Source organism: Coregonus lavaretus, assembly GCF_964263955.1.
Source record: "Coregonus lavaretus genome assembly, chromosome: 13".
Taxonomy (NCBI): Eukaryota; Metazoa; Chordata; class Actinopteri; order Salmoniformes; family Salmonidae; genus Coregonus; species Coregonus lavaretus.
In genome coordinates, this window is record NC_140000.1 from 51,705,215 (window position 1) to 51,723,121 (window position 17,907).

General features: G+C 44.8%; 1 protein-coding gene across 1 annotated transcript in view; it reads right to left on the reverse strand.

The window, feature by feature from the left end:
* The window catches only part of LOC311140106 (plasminogen-like), a 24,536-nt gene extending 17,676 nt beyond the window's left edge, over window positions 1-6,860 (reverse strand). Inside the window, exons 1-4 of the mRNA XM_084175043.1 lie at window positions 6,674-6,860; window positions 3,485-3,638; window positions 3,113-3,225; window positions 937-1,051 (exon numbers count right to left, since the gene is read on the reverse strand). Of these exons, the coding sequence (XP_084031169.1) occupies window positions 937-1,051; window positions 3,113-3,225; window positions 3,485-3,638; window positions 6,674-6,737 (446 nt within the window). The 5' untranslated portion in view covers window positions 6,738-6,860. The remainder of the gene's footprint in view (window positions 1-936; window positions 1,052-3,112; window positions 3,226-3,484; window positions 3,639-6,673) is intronic.
* Window positions 6,861-17,907: the final 11,047 nt, after the last annotated feature.

Below are 17,907 nucleotides of genomic sequence, written 5' to 3' on the forward strand. Positions count from 1 at the left end.
CTGGGGGAGGTGAGAGTGGGGCCCTGTATTTTCATCTAGGTCAGAGGCTCGTATTTTTCTCATGTCTGTGGCTTAGTGAGCTCAGCTGGAGAGCACATAGAACATGACCTCAGTCTATACATCTCTACACTCTCTCTCTCTCTCTCTCTCTCTCTCTCTCTCTCTTTCTCTCTCTCTCTCTCTCTCCTTCCTTATGTTTATTTCCTTTTCTCTCTCTATCCATCTCTCTCCTTCTGTTTCTCTATCTCCCCCTCTTTCCCTGCCTTGCTTTCCTCTCTCTTCTTTCACTCTCTTCCCTCGTTCTCTTCGCCACTCTCTTCTTTAATTTCATCTTCCTCATCTCTCCCCCCTCTCTCTCTCCTTCCTCTCCGTCCCCCACTCATGCTGTTTAAAATGTCTTGTGGCTAACGAGCAGTGCTAACAAGAACCTGGCTCCAAACCATCTTTAGATATTCACTGGTCTCGCTGAGAGCTCATCCTGCTGTACCTACTGTACCTGATGACCTTGCCTCGTTCCTTTCTGCCAGCCCTCCCTCCCTCTCTGACAATTTAGTCATTGTAATACTAGACCAAGTTAAGAAGGGATAGGTTCGGGGGGGGTTGGATGTGTGTGTGTGGGTGTGTGTTAGGTGTGGCTGTGTGTGTGTGTGTGTGTGGCTGTGTGTCATAGCACTATAGTGTTTAAGTTATGTTTAAGTGTTTGGCTCTTGCATTCACTGACGTGAGAAGAGGAGGACACATTCGGTCTCAAAGAGTTTTAGCTACATTGTACAGAAGTAGCTCAACTCAGCATCAGAGTATATCACCCACTAATCTCATGTTAGCCTATAATGCCCAACATACTGTACCAGAGCTGTAGAAAAACCACAGAATGAAAAATCTGCATACCCCACAGAAAAATAACATTAAAAAATGAAGTAAAATAAAGAGAATTACGTGTGTTCGTGAGGGAAAGATTCAGTCCATGACTGACAGGGAATCTTGGCCTTGGTTACCGCCCTCCTTCCTTTGTAGTTCACCCCGGACCCGATGATACACTCCCTCACATAATCTACAAACGCCAAGACGAGAGAGAAAGAGAGAGACACAAACATTCATGTCAGAGTTAGCGAAACACTGTCATTATTCACGTGGAAGATATACAGTGCATTCAGAAAGTATTCAGACCCCTTGACTTTTTCCACATTTTGTTACGTTACAGCCTTATTCTAAAATGTATTAAATGATTTGTTTCCTCATCAATCTACACACAATACCCTATAATGACAAAGCGGAAACAGGTTTTTAGAAATGTTTGCACATTTATGAAACATAAAAAACATAAATACCTTATTTACATAGGTATTCAGACCCTTTGTTATGAGACTCGAAATTGAGCTCAGGTGCATCCTGTTTCCATTGATCATTCTTGAGATGTTTCTACAACTTGACTGGAGTCCACTTGTGGTCAATTCAACTGATTGGACATGATTTGGAAAGGCACATACCTGTCTATATAAGGACCCACAGTTGACAATGCATGTCAGAGGTTGAAGGAATTGTCTGAAGAGCTCTGAGACAGGATTGTGTCGAGGCACAGATCTGGGGAAGGGTACCAAAACATTTCTGCAGCATTGAAGGTCCCCAAGAACACAGTGGCCTCCATTATTCTTAAATTGAAGAAGTTTGGAACCACCAAGACTCTTCCTAGAGCTGGCCGCCCGGCCAAACTGAGCAATCGGGGGAGAAGGGCCTTGGTCAGGGAGGTGACCAAGAACCTGATGGTCACTCTGACAGAGCTCCAGAGTTCCTCTATGGAGATGGGAGAACCTTCCAGAAGGACAACCATCTCTGCAGCACATACACTAATCAGGCCTTCATGGTAGAGTGGCCAGGTGGAAGCCACACCTCAGTAAAAGGCACATGAAAGCCTGCTTGGAGTTAGCCAAAAGGCACCTAAAGGACTCTCAGACCATGAGAAACAAGATTCTCTGGTCTGATGAAACCAAGATTGAACTCTTTGCCCTGCATGCCAAGCGTCACGTCTGGAGGAAACCTGGCACCATCCCTACGGTGAAGCATGGTGATGGCAGTATCATGCTGTGGGGATGTTTTTTTCAGCAGCAGGGACTGGGAGACTAGTCAGGATTGAGGGAAAGATGAACGGAGCAAAGTACAGAGTGATCCTTGATGAAAACCTGCTCCAGAGTACTCAGGACCTCAGACTGGGGTGAAGGTTCACCTTCCAACAGGACAACGACCCTAAGCACACAGCCAAGACAACTCAGGAGTGGCTTCGGGACAAGTCTCTGAATGTCCTTGAGTGGCCAAGCCAGAGCCCAGACTTGAACCCGATCAAACATCTGTGGGAGACCTGAAAATAGCTGTGCAGCAACGCTCCCCATCCAACCTGACAGAGCTTGAGAGGATATGAAGAGAAGAATGGGAGAAACTCCCCAAATACAGGTGTGCCAAGCTTGTATCGTCATACACAAGAAGACTAGAGGCTGTAATTGCTGCAAAAGTACTGAGTAAAGGGTCTGAATACTTATGTAAATGTGATATTTCAAAATGTGGAATAAGTCAAGGGTTCTGAATACTTTCCGAATGCACTGTAGCTCCCTAAAGTTAATTAAATGTCACTTTGGGGCGTTTTGTCAATTCTCAAGTGCGAGACTCCACAGCTTAAACGATCCCTTGGGTCCAAACTGTAAACAGCGGCCATGTTGTTTATGCTCTGGTTGGTTCACCGCATGTTTCTGTGCACATCTCTGGCCACTGGAGTTACAGAACTAGAGCGGGAAGGCGGTTGTTGTGTCAACAGACATCGAGAACTTTTAAACCTTAGAGAGTCAAGCTTGGAGAATCCATCATACCACCAGAACCATCGCTCTAAACAAACAACCTATCTGCTTTGCTATAAACTTCTATAAACTTTCCACTGACATTCTAGGACGTTTCGGAGAAAATAGAGAGTGTATAATGTAATGTTTGAGGCAGATCTCGCTAAATCAACATTAACGGTTATCCACCGTTTTTTCCAAGACAACATTTTACGAAGCTTTGGAGGGGGAAAAGCGAGAGTGTAAGGCTAAAATGTAATGTTTGAGCTAAAGTCAACAGTTATATTTACCTTTCTTCTCGTAAAGGTCAAAGTTCACCCTGTGTTCCCTGTGAGCACCGTCCATGAAGCGGTCAAAGGGAAGCAAGTGGCATTTCCTGTTTTGATGGTCAAAGTAGAATGCCCTGTACGAACAGACGGGAAGTAGTTGAGAGATGAGCACTGGGTGATAAGGAATATGAAGGCTGTATGAAGGGAGGAGGGGGAAACAGGGAACATGTAGCTCACTGGAGAGAGAGAAAGATGGGGAAACAGTGAGAGAGAGAGAGAGAGAGAGAGAGAGAGAGAGAGAGAGAGAGAGAGAGAGAGAGAGTGTGTGAAACAGTTGTGCATTTTGCATGCATCTGTCGCTATGACCATCTTCTCTGCTTGTGTGAGATGCACCTGCAGGTGAAGGTTTTCTTGTTCTTGCTGCACTTGCGAGCACAGTGCTCCAGCGAGCGGCTGTTCTTGACCATGGAGGGCTGGGGGCAGTCTGGACACAGCAGCCTGGTGTCCTCACTCTTCTGGTACTTCTGTAACGACTGCTTCCTGCATTCTGAGACATGACAGAGATGGTACATCTGTAACGACTGCTTCGTGCACTCTGAGACAGGACATAGATGGTACTTCTGTAACGACTGCTTCCTGCACTCTGAAAAAGGACAGAGATGGTACATCTGTAACGACTGCTTCCTGCACTCTGAGACAGGACAGAGATGGTACATCTGTAACGACTGCTTCCTGCACTCTGAGACAGGACAGAGATGGTACATCTGTAACGACTGCTTCCTGCACTCTGAGACAGGACAGAGATGGTACATCTGTAACGACTGCTTCCTGCACTCTGAGACAGGACAGAGATGGTACATCTGTAACGACTGCTTCCTGCACTCTGAGACAGGACAGAGATGGTACATCTGTAACGACTGCTTCCTGCACTCTGAGACAGGACAGACCATGAAAGAGAGTAGACAGACATGCACACACAGAATCTGGGCTATCAATCTCTCTCTCTCTCTCTCTCTCTCTCTCTCTCTCTCACAGACACACACACACACACACACACACACACTTCCACTTACTCACAGACACACACACTTCCACCCACCCCACAACACACAACACTAACCCCCCTTCCCTCAATCAACTTGTATGAAGCCCAGAACTGCCCCATCATTAAACATTAAAACAGTGAAATCAGCAGTTTATAGTCAAGAACCAATGAACCATCATCCCTCAAATGTATATGACTCCATTGCTGAGTCCACTAAGTTCTTTGGGATCATTGACCTTCTCAATGTCTCTTCAGTAGCTCTCACACACACCCACACAGGCACACGCGCACGCACGAGCACGCACGTACTCCAGGCGTCCGCACCCTGAGCTATCTTATATCTCCTAGATATAGGACAGACACTTTTTTGGACTGTCTGTTTTGCCATTTATGAATATGTTATTCAAAGCTTTTCTATGGGCTATAGTAGTAAAGGCCAAATTCAATATTTTGAATATAGATTTTTGATACCTACAGGGGTCCTAAGATTCTAAATCAAATAGCTAAATGATCCATGGTATGACACTCTTAAAACAATTCCATATGTTAGCTTAGTAGAAATCCCCCCCCCCCCCCCCCCCCCAGCTTATACTTTAAGGGTTGTTAATGTCTCCTCGCTGATATTAAGTTACATTTAAGAACGCTACAGGGACCTCATTTGAACATGTGAGAAGTTACAACTAGACATACTTTTGGTGTGAAGGGGTTTATAGGACTGAAGATATTAAGCTTGTTATCACATGGTCTCTCAGAGTTCTCATAATTTAAAATCCATAAATAATGTATGTAAAGACCATATGGTTTAGTGGTGCAGTCTTTCCTTTATAATTGGTGGCCAGAGTGAAACATTTTAAATTGAAAAGAGCTTATGAGTTTTGCATTTAATAAATATGTTAATGTACCCATATCAGAGACAAGTATTTGTGTCTGTCCTCTGCAGCTCCATGTGTTGTCTGTGGGACTCCCCGTAGTCGAAATGGTTTCGGGGAGGACACAATGTTTGGGCTACATTAGAACTACATCTGGCACTCATCACGCTGTTATTCTAACATGGATCCCTCTTCACGCCGCGCAATTAGACTTCACTTAGACTCTTCCTCTAAGACAGAGACATTCCGTTATCTCACTGACGTAATATTCGATTTAGGCAGATTAGTTTTTTAAGTTGACCAACGTTGAAAAATGTAAATATAGTCAGAGGGCTTTTTTTGGAGTGATGGCAAAAGACAAACATCGGCTAGTATTAGCGGACTAGGTTTTAGTCCGCTAGCTTGGCATTAACGTTAAACATTTCAACGTGGGAAGAGGGGTACCGTTCCTTTTTCCAACGTGGAGAGGACCTGTATCCAATAAAACGCATCTCCTCTTTAAACAGCAAAGGAACCGGTTAAAGGTGCGTCTCGGTCTGGAATTTGCATAAGTATTAAATATGTTTAAGTGAAAACTTGCGATGGAGATATATGGAACTCGGCTCTGCGTCCAGATGTGGCTATGGTGCAGCTCACCTCTGCGCGCACACGCGGGATTCCAATCTGACTATTCGGGCATGCTCAAAGCATCCACTGGGCTTAACCAGACCAATGACACTTACCTTGACTGAGCTCAGGAATGAAACTGAATTTAATTGGTAATTTGCCCTGAGCAGTTAGTTATAGGTCTACTTATGTGTTTACAGTCTAACCTTGATTGGACCAACATATCAGTTGCGTGGATAGCTGAACGACATTCTTTCAGTAGCTATGCATTTATCCTTCCAGTGAGAGTAAAGGGCCTATTACAGAAATGACCATGACCTATAAAAAATGTTAATGACAAAGCAGTTAAATCGCCAGCAGATGCACTTCAAAAACATGACTACAGCGCAGAGGTTCTAGCTCTTTGATGTGTCCTATAGGTACCTTTACGCAGATGGCCGCGCATAACGCATTCATTAGGCCTACATAGGTATGTATGACAGTGAAAACATAAAGTAATTTCTCACTGTGTTGCACAAATGATCCTCTCTACTAAGCAGCATCGTCTTGTTACATTAGCCTACATGCCAAAGCGCAAGGCGCATTCCCTGTCGCACCAGCCAGCTAATGCACACATAGGGACAAACTAAAGATATGGTCACCTCGCCACATCTCAATTACAATATAAACCAGTATCAAATACCTCTAAATAATCCAGACCATTGCTCACCACTGTGGATTATGACAGATGTTGCAGCGTATCAATGTATCAACCACTAATTTAATCATGTTTTATGTTTAGGCTACCAATACAAATATTAATTTTAGTCTACATGATATAGGCAATATTTATGCGCAAAACTAAAAGTATGGTCTATGGAAGTGCTGAACTTCAATCCATTTCACTTGCACCGGTACAAGTCTTCACATCTGTGTGATATATTTAGAGAACTCGTTCCCTTTCATGCCAATGAAAATGATATAGCCTATACACACTGCCACTAAACCGAATATCAATGACGCACGAATGGCTATAGGCTATACATAGCCTACCGTTAGGTTACATTGCCTAGTAAGACTTACCTGAATTCACAGCGAGCACAACACACAAGAGAAGTTTGTAAATCCACATGATATCTGCCTTCATTTTTGATGGAGTAGAGTGTATTATCCTAATCCAAGGTTTGCGTTGTGGATTGATTGAACGTCCTCTCCGCGTTATACCTGTTTATATGGTTAGATCTGGGATTAACAGGAAGAGCCCACAGTGCAGTCAGCGATGCCCCCCTTTACTGGAAAGAAGCCGTACTTGGTTCAACCCCCCCCCCCCCCCCCCCCCCCCCCCCCCCCCCCCCCCCCCAGTCCGCTTTATCACACCGGTTCCCCTCCCCCAGATGCGCGGCAATTAACCAGCACCTTTACACCACTCTCGTCCCTTCTTCAGTCAGCTTCCACAGCCACACGCAAAGTGCATTTGTCAACTTGTTTATCTTAAGCAGCTGGGGGTGACGCCAAACCGGATACATGTCATTTCCCTTGTAATAGACTGAGAGCTAATATGTAGAAGTTTATGGATTTTGGTTTCATACGGCACTTTTGAATACAGCTGGACAGAACGCGTACAGGTCCAATGCTTCGGAGGGACTGGGTTGGTGATAAGATATGAAAAAATGTTTGAGAAGTAGGCTTGACCCTCCCTTTTCTCTCTCCCTCCACCCTTTTCGGAGTTTTGGCTGAAGCTGCAGACGCAAATGGGTTGATTTGCAGATGCATGTAGGAACTTTATGCAGTGCATTGATTAGGGCCCCTAAGGACCTGCAAGTGCTGCCAAAATGCGCAAAGACCACCTTGAACCAAAACGCATGGGGATTAGCCTAGGGAATACTCCTGCGATCCAGAACAAAGACAGTGCTCTTTTTTTTCCTGGTCTTGTCTGTTTGACTTTAATACATGGATTAAGTTATTTTCCCCAAGATGAAATGGAGAATTTGTAGAATGCAAGTTCCATAAAGTAGATGGCTATAGTTTGTTATATGCATGTACCCAGTGAGCAAAACATGTTCAAAGTGTTTTCAACCAAAACGATGTAGCCTATTTTCCAGGTATTTTCAACGTCTTGTGCTTATAGGGTAGGCTCATAAATGGTATAGATGAGTGATAATTCCAAAACGAGAAAAACATATATAGGCCTACTGGAAAATATTGCAGCAAGTCAAATGGCACGAGACAAAATTATGTCCAAGCGCAAGCAATATTTTAGACAAAATATGTGTGGGGAAAAATAAACATTTAGATTATTTGCTTACATTCTAAATCGCAGCATGTGCTAAGATAATCATCAGAAATGCCCCAAAAATATGAAAAAAAGCTGAACATAGTAAGGATTGAGAAGTTGAGAACGTAAGGAATGTTGGAGGCAGGCCGCCTTTAACTTGGAACGCTGTCCCTAAGCAATGGCTTGGCATCAGATTTCTGGGACAATAATAAAATGCCATGCCAGTTATTTCAGTCCCAGACCCACATCATAACGACGTATAAAGATCTGATAGACAGTAGTTTCAGGCTGCCTTTCGGCTTTCAGGGCGACATCCCATCCGGAGCGCTTTTGGGGGACAGTGACAGGATCACGGGCCCTATGGTGTCACTGTGTTTTGCTCTTGGTGTGGCGAGCGAGTGGGAGGGGTCATCCATCCCATTTTAGGTACCAGCGAGCCGGGCTTTTTGTTTAACCAATAAGTGTTCCTGAGTTTTGGACACAAAACTCAGGGGGGAGGGGGGGGCGATCGTTACTTGACAACAAATTCACACTTCAACCGTTAACGGGGCAGCCGGTAAGAAAGAGCTATAGAGAGAGAGAGAGAGAGAGAGAGAGAGAGAGAGAGGAGAGTGAAGGAGAGAGAAGGAGCGAGAGAGAGAGGAGAGAGTAAGAGAGAGAGAGAGAGAGAGAGAGAGAGAGAGAGAGAGAAAGAGAGAGAGAGAGAGAGAGAGAGAGAGAGAGAGAGAAGGATTAAGGGGCTTAGGTGCAGGTTAATTCCTTTTTGGGGTCCCATTTTTTTGGGCCTGTGTGCTCACAGTGTGCGTTTGTTTAATGCAGCGCTGAAAAGCGGCAGCAGGTGTGTGTGTGTGTGTGTGTGCGTGCATGTCTGTATGCGTATGTGCGCGCACCTTAGCCAGGGGGATCCAGGGAGGCCAGGAGTGGAGGTATGCCTTTCAGGGCACGTGTCACACTGGCAAGGTCAATCAATGTCAGAGAAAGGGGAAATCCAGATTCCAGACCTGCTCTGAAAACATGCCTGGGAGCAAATGACTGTAGGTTAGTACATTTTAAGCACTGGCAGCCTTGTCCCCTATGATTTCATACACTTTGCCTCAAGTTCATTTTGACAGCTCATAATGGGTGGGGGCAGGTGAGGTTGCAAGTCAAACTCTTCTTTCACTCAGCCTGCTGTCAGAGCAACATTTTCCTAAAACAAATGTTAAACACTTTAGGCCTATTATTACTACATTATGTTTCAGTATGGTATCTACTCCAGATAAATTGGAATAGGGCCGGTTTTCGGAATCACATCAACGACTGAAAACAAAGCATCATTCCCCACTCCATTTCCCTAAATTGGGATGACCTCACAGTTATTTCCCTAAATTGGGATGACCTCACGGTTATTTCCCTAAATTGGGATGACCTCACGGTTAGATGCGGCCTCCTGGCTATGGTACACTACGGTTCATTTGGCGGGAAGAGCTGGACCGGGACCTTGTGTTTGATCTCATTCTAGCTCGAGAGGTCGGGTTCTGTTGTTGACCACCCCATTAAAATCCCATCAGTCAGTCCTTCACTCCCCTCTCTCAGCCCCAGAGCCAATGCTCTCCCTGCTATGGGCCCACCTACCACTGCCTAGCCTCGCACTCTCCACATCAGGACATAGTCAGTGACAGTCCGTGTGTGTTCTAGGCCTGGAGAGGGATGCTAAAAGCTCAAAACATTCAAATTCAATACAACATAGTGAGTGGACCTGTCAAATAAGAAATGGAGACAGGGCCGACTCTAGCCTTTTGGGGGCCCAAAGCGAGATTTTTCCCCTCGTGGAAAAACATTTTAGTGGCCCTCCTCTTGACGGTGGAGAGAAAAATGTACGTTTTAAAGTTCATTTTCTGCAATTCTACACATTTTGCCATGGGGCACAGAGAAAATGTTGCAGTTTTAAAAGGCCCAGTGCAGTCAAAAATGTGATTTTCCTGTGTTTTATATATATTTCCCACACTATGAGGTTGGAATAATATTGTGAAATTGTGAACATAATGATAGTTCCCTGTTAGTGTAAGAGCTGTTTGAAAAGACTGCCTGAAAGTTTGTTTTGGAGGGATGGAGTTTTGGCCTTCCATGGTGACATCACCATGCGGTAAATTAGTTAATAGACCAATAAGAAAGACAGTTCCAAACCTCTCTGCCAATAACAACTAATTTTCAGTTTTCCCCTCCCCACTCAGACCACTCCCAGAAATTGCTCTTTGCTAAGAAGCTATTTTTGTTTATTTTTGACCATTTGAATTGAAAACATTCACAGTAAGGTACTTAATTGTTACCCAGAAATGATTTGATATTGAGATAATAACAATAAAAACCTGGCTGCATTGAACCTTTAAAGTTCATTTTCTGCAATTCTACACATTTTGCCATGGGGTGGAGAGAAAACTGCATTTGTTTACACATTTCCTACAATTGTACACATTTTGCCATGGGGCAGAGACATTTGTTGTTGTTGCAGTTTTACAGCTAATTTCATGCAATTCTACACATTTTGTAGTGACTTATGCCATGCTATTATGATATCTGAGTGAGAATGACTAACAAAATCAATGGGGGCTCCCTGGAGGTCAGAGCCCCTGGGCATGTGCCCTGCATGCCCGGTCGGTATTCGGCCATGATTACTACAAGTGTAGATAGCTGGCTAGGCTAACTACCAATCTAAAAATAGTTAGCTGACATGGATAATTGAGTGACTGACAGTGACTGACATAAGAGAAACACTGCTGATGCAAATTGCATTTTGTGTATTCTACTATTCTTACTCTCAATACTAAGTTGAGACCACGACTGAGTTCCTAAAAACAATAATAATAATGTTTTCAACTAGACGTTGAACTGACATCTGTGCCCAGTGGGTTGTCTGGCTGGGAAACAACTTCAGTCAATATTTCTCTCATTCTACCCACATCTGCTCACATTTCGCTCAGATTCTCTCCATATCTCTCCCCTTTCTCTCTCTCCCCCTCCATCTCCCCTCTCTATCTCATTCTCTCCCTTTCTCTCTCTATTCATCTCCCCCTCACTCTGACATGCCCCAACACGCCCAGTGCCCAGTGGACAGGAGTTCTGAGCTAAGCAGAGAGGTGTGGACAGGAGATGTGAGGAGAGGAGGAGGGGAGAGAGCCGGAGGGATGGGAGGTGTTCCTCACTGGGATGATTGAAGGAGGGTGGAACTTGGACTCCACAAGGCCAGACCTTGTCAGCACCAGCCAGACAAAGCTATCGATCACGTGACACCATTAATTCCTATGTGACGACTCAATAGCGCATGTAAGCCAAATGGAGTTAGTTAAGATGGCGTCTCATGGAAACAACATGCACAGTTTGAAATACTCCAGGAAGTGATGTTGCAGGCTAGCTCAGTGCTGCCCCCTCTTATTGTTTAACTCAAATTGAAGGCCGACCGGGGAACTGCAGGCTGCCATAAGCAACTACAGTAAATTATCCTTATAACCTCTTGTGTGTGTGACTTTTTAATAATCGGTTCAGGGACATACATCTGGTGTATTAGAAGAAATGATTGGTACAACGATTGTCTTCAAAACGTTTTTTTATTTCCAATCATTATAATGGGGGAAAGTGTTTTCTGCCTTGAACTTCTGTGGCTTCAATATGAGGGAGCAGTCATTCTCCCCTGACATGAACACACACACACACACACACACACACACACACACACACACACACACACACACACACACAGAGCGAACGCTGCTGGCACCCGCCCACCCGACTAGAATCACTACTCTCGACGGGTCTGACCTAGAGTATGTGGACAACTACAAATACCTAGGTGTCTCGTTAGACTGTAAACTCTCCTTCCAGACTCACATTAAGCATCTCCAATCCAAAGTGAAATCTAGAATCGGCTTCCTATTTCGCAACAAAGCCTCCTTCACTCATGCTGCCAAACATGCCCTCGTAAAACTGACTATCCTACCGATCCTTGACTTCGGCGATGTCATTTACAAAATAGCCTCCAACACTCTACTCAGCAAATTGGATGTAGTCTATCACAGTGCCATCCGTTTTGTCACCAAAGCCCCATATACTACACACCACTGTGACCTGTACGCTCTTGTTGGCTGGTCCTCACTACATATTCGTCGCCAAACCCACTGGCTCCAGGCCATCTATAAATCACTGCTAGGCAAATCTCCGCTTTATCTTAGCTCATTGGTCACCATAGCAACACCCACCCGTAGTATGCGCTCCAGCAGGTATATCTCACTGGTCATCCCCAAAGCCAACACCTCCTTTGGCCGCCATTCCTTCCAGTTCTCTGCTGCCAATGACTGGAACAAACTGCAAAGATCTCTGAAGCTGGAGACTCTTATCTCCCTCACTAACTTTAAGCATCAGTTGTCAGAGCACCTTACCAATCACTGCACCTGTATACAGCCCTTCTGAAATTAGCCCACTCAACTACTTCATCCCCATATTGTTATTTATTTTTCTCAATTGCACCCCAGTATCTCTATTTGCACATCATCTTTTACACATCTATAATAATATTATGTCATTTAGCAGACACTTTTATCCAAAGCGACTTACAGTCATGCGTGCACAAATTGTTTTGTGTATGGGTGGTCCCGGGGATCAAACCCACTACCTTGGCGTTACAAGCGCCGTGCTCTACCAGCTGAGCTACAGAGGACCTCTATCATCCCAGTGTTAATACTGATTGTAATTATTTTGCACTGTGGCCTATTTATTGCCTTACCTCCATAACTTGCTACATTTGCACACACTGTATATATATTTTCTGTTGTATGTTTGACTTTATGTTTTGTTTTACCCCATATGTAACTCTGTGTTGTTGTTTTTATCGCACTGCTTTGCTTTATCTTGGCCAGGTCGCAGTTGTAAATGAGAACTTGTTTTCAACTGGCTTACCTGGTTAAATAAAGGTAAAATATATATTTTTTTAAACACACACACACACACACCCCTCTAGGCCACCTGGGTAATATAGCCATACCTGTCCCACCCCTTTACACCTCCCCTTCCCCCACCATATCCCACTCCCCTTACCCCATCCCACCCACCCCATCCCACCCCCCTCACCCCATTCCTCTCCTCACACCCCAGAGGGGGGCTAATTGGCCTGTGTGATCTCCTCTTTTTCACCTCTGACCCCCTGATGCTAGAATAACAACCCCCCTCCACCCCCACCAACCCCCTCCACCCCCAACACTTTGCCCCAATTAGGTGGGTCCTGTTCCCCCTCGCCAGTGACAGATGAGAGGTCACGGGGGTTGGACGACCCACATGTTAGTTTTCCCTCTCTGGGTCCAGTGAAGCATGCAAAGTAGCTGGACAACATAAACAGCTTTAGCGGTGAGGATACCAAAGGTTAAACAGAAAGTAGTGTTGACTTAAAATAGAAAGTAGTGTTGACTTAAAATAGAAAGTAGTATTGACTTTAAATAGGAAGTAGTATTGACTTAAAATTGGAAGTAGTGTTGACTTAAAATAGAAAGTAGTATTGACTGAGGAAAATAGTGACAGGTAGAAAGGCAGGTAGGGGAGGGGAGAGAGAATACATTCTAGAGATAGAGGTACAGAAATGTAGGGAGACAGCAAAAGGGCAACAGGACTGATGAGAATGTGTTAGAGAGCTAGAAAGGGAGAACAGTGAGAGTGAGAGAGAGCGAGAGCGATAAAGCTTTGTGCTCACTGAGTTGAAACCAATGGAACACACAGAGGAAGAGTGGCAGGGAGATGGAGAGTTTTAGAAGGAGGGACCACTGTTCACATGGCACAGCTAGAGAGCACTAGACAGACAGGAGGAGAGAGAGCTTACAGACAGAAAGCGATACAGCTTTGCTCACTGAGCAGAAACCAAGTCTTTCCCCTAACCTCCCCATAATAAAATCACAATGTCAGAGTCTTAACCCAGCGAATCAAGGTGTTCGGGGCTCACCTCTCCTCTCCTTAGTCTGGTGTGTTTTGTCCACTAGCTAATGGGGAGCAGATGTGGAGGTATTTCACAAGTGTGGCTTCGAAAAACATTCCTGCACATAAATCCAATTAACTTGAAAACTGGACACAGGCAGGCGACCGCCTGCTCCAAATCCAGTTGACTTAGGTAATGTAGTTAGAAGGACGAAAAACAGAGGATGGATAGATACAGACAGCCTGCGTTGTGGCGTTAGGGCCTACGTCAAGGCTAAAGGCTAATTGATTTAGCACGCTGAAGCTGAAGTAAGCTAAAGTAAACTGCCATGGTAATTCACACGCGTCACTGTTTTGGTTTGTCTGGAAGTTGTCAAAGGTCAAAGCATGAGACAGACACATTTGTAGCTGGTGGTCACTTGAGTTGCAAAACCCAGGGTGTTGCACACATGCTGGCTGACTAAACGAGGGTGAGCATCCCTTTCTCTGGGGGCAGCAGAAAGTCTGGGTGAAGATCCAAGACTTTACCTCTAATAGCAGATATAGGATCAGATCTCCCAAACCCTAACCACTACAGTGAACACAAACATCTGACTCTGGACCAGCAGTTATGGGCAACTTCTACCAACAGTGCTTCGGCTAAGTTGGGCGACCATCACTGGGCTGAAAAACACTCTTAGTTGGTGTGGCAGCAGCTGCAAGGCTGTCTGGCACCTCATTCACAGCTAACTGGCTCCACGTGTGTAGGGGGACAAGCCTTAATAAATTAGCCTAGCCCCCCCTTCCCCCCTTGCCCACCATAGACCCCCATCCACCCCTGCCCTTGGCGCAAGGCCCTTTTAGTGGCACAGCGGGACTGTGGTGGTCTTGTGTGGCTTTATTAACTGGGGTGGGGCGCGGAGAGGTGAGATTGGGGGAGGGTGACAGGGAGGAGAGAGGGGGGAGAGAGTCCCACCAGGTGCTAATAGATTTCCTGCAGCTTTGAAACGTTTGGTTATGCGGGTCCCCTGGAATGGTGTAGGGTTTCATCTGTGGCAAATTACCTGGACCGGGGTTTGACCTCCCTGCAACACACCTGGCCCAGACACACACTCCTGGACTGACACACATACCCGGACAGATGTGAATACACTCACCCAGAAATACGCGCCTACACACATTTCCTCCATTCCTTAACTCCACCCACCCTCAGCCACCCACTCTCAAAAGACATACACTTAAACACATTCTACTCTCTCCACACGCATGGCTGTTTGCCGCCTGCTAACCAAACAAACACATTAACACCTGATGCGCAAACAGTCACGTTTCAAAACTAGCCAACCTTTAGAGAGCTGCTGTGAGGGAGGCAGACTAGCGTGTATTTGTGTTTCCTTTCCCGCATGTGTGTGTGAGTCTGTGTGTGTGAGTTTGTGTGGTTTACTGTTGTGTGAGAGGTCCAGGCAGGCGGGGTCTGGCATTGGGACTGTGTGTATGAGTCAGCGCACTAAGTGACCTGAGGCAGGGGAGACAGTGTGTGTGTGTGTGTGGCTGCTACTCTCCAAAACAAGCAGCTGTGGGTCATCTCTGGGAGTCACACACACAAACAAGGTATACAGGGCTATCGTGTCAGAGGATGTTTATCTGAACGAGCAGGCAGCTTCCTGTGTGCCCCAGTCTCTGCCTCTTCATCACAGCCACGTTATTACGTTCTGCGCCCCAGAACTGCTGCCTCTCAGCCCCAATCACAGTCACACACACCTGGCCCTCACAGCTGAGGAAAGAACTCACTCTGCTTGATCACAAAGATGTCTGGATGTCTGTTCTTTGTCTGCCTGTGTTAAATCAGTGTCTAAGTCCTAGATTCAAGCAGATCAAGTGTTAACCTGCGATAGTCCACACCCGCATAGCTGGTGTTTTGGCAGTGTCGAAGGTGTAACTGTGTTAGAGCTGTCAAATCGGTGAGCAGCTGCTCTTGTGATCATTGTCACGAAGCCACACTGTCCCACTCGCGTTAGAAGTTCAGAAGGAGAAAGTGTAGCTATATAGAAATAATGACACTCAAATTGAAAATCATTAAACATAATAATGATTTCTATCAGCCTAGCCGAGGTGAAGATTACATCTCACATTCCAGTAGTTGAACTTGTAAACAAGGCTGCAAGGGATTTCTATTAATGTGACTCTGTGCAGCCAATGGCAATGTCCGCTTTAGGTATAATGCCTGGAGCTGCTTGTGGATTTGACAGCGGGTGTTGGCTAGTGCGTATTTGATAGAATCTAGCCCTAACTCTGTCTGTCTGTATTATGTACAAGCATTCAAAAGTTTGGACACACGCACTCATTCTAGGGTTTTTCTTTATTTTTACTATTTTCTACATTGTAGAATCAAAACTATGAAATATATGGAATCATGTAAACAAATCAAATCAAATTGTATTTGCCACATGCGCCGAATACAACAGGTGTAGACCTTACAGTGAAATGCTTACTTACAAGCCCTTAACCAAAAATGCAGTTAAGAAAATAAAAAAGTAAGTAAAAAATAGATGAGTTAAAAATAGCAAATAATTAAAGAGCAGCAGTAAAATAAAATAACAGTAGGGAGGCTATATACAGTAACCAAGAAAAGTGTAAAAGAAAATATATGTTATATTTGAGATTCTTCAAAGTAGCCACCCTTTGCCTTGATGACAGCTTTGCACACTCTTGGCATTCTCTCAACCAGCTTCATGAGGTAATCACCTGGAATGCATTTCAATGAACAGGTGTGCCTTGTTAAAAGTACATTTGTGGAATTTCTTTCCTTCTTAATGCATTTGAGCCAATCAGTTGGGTTGTGACAAGTTAGGGGTAGTATACAGAAGATAGCCCTATTTGGTAAAATACCATATTATACTATGGCAAGAACAGCTCAAATAAGCAAAGAGAAACGTTACCATCATTACTTAAAGACATGAAGGTCAGTCAATACGGAACATTTCAAGAACTTTGAAAGTTTCTTCAAGTGCAGTCGCAAAAACCATCAAGCGCTATGATGAAACTGGCTCTCATGAGAACCGCCACAGGAAAGGAATACCCAGAGTTACCTCTGCTGCAGAGGATAAGTTCATTAGAGTTACTAGCCTCAGAAATTGCAGCCCAAATAAACGCTTCACAGAGTTCAAGGAACAGACACATCTCAACATCAACTGTTCAGAGAAGACTGTGTGAATCAGGCCTTCATGGTCGAATTGCTGCAAAGAAACCACTACTAAAGGACACCAATAACAAGGAGAGACTTACTTGGGCCAAGAAACACGAGCAATGGACATTAGACCGGCGTGTCTTTGTGAGACGCAGAATAGGTGAATGGATGATCTCTGCATGTGTGGTTCCCACTGTGAAGCATGGAGAAGGAGGTGTGATGGTGTGGGAGTGCTTTGCTGGTGACACTGTCTGTGATTTATTTAGAAATCAAGGCACACTTAACCAGCATGGCTACCACAGCATTCTGCAGCGATACGCCATCCCATCTGGTTTGCGCTTAGTGGGACTATCATTTGTTTTTCAACAGGACAATGATCCAACACACCTCCAGGCTGTGTAAGGGCTATTTGACCAAGAAGGAATGTGATGGAGTGCTGCATCAGATGACCTGGCCTCCACAATCACCCGACCTCAACCCAATTGAGATGGCTTGGGATGAGTTGGACCGCAGAGTGAAGAAAAAGCAGCCAACAAATGCTCAGCATACTCCTTCAAGACTGTTGTAAAAGCATTCCAGGTGAAGCTGGTTTAGAGAATGCCAAGAGTGTGCAAAGCTGACACCAAGGCAAAGGGTGGCTACTTTGGAGAATATAAAATATAAAATATATTTAGATTTGTTTAACACTTATTTGGTTACTACATGATTCCATATGTGTTATTTAATAGTTTTGATGCCTTCACTATTATTATACAATGTAGAAAATAGTAGAAATAAAGAAAAACCCTTTTTGTAAGTCGCTCTGGATATGTCACGCCCTGACCTGGAGAGACTGTTATTCTCTAGGTAGTTTGGTCAGGGTGTGAAAATCTATGTTTTGTAGTTCTATGTTTGGCCGGGTGTGATTCCCAATCAGAGGCAGCTGTCGCTCGTTGTCTCTGATTG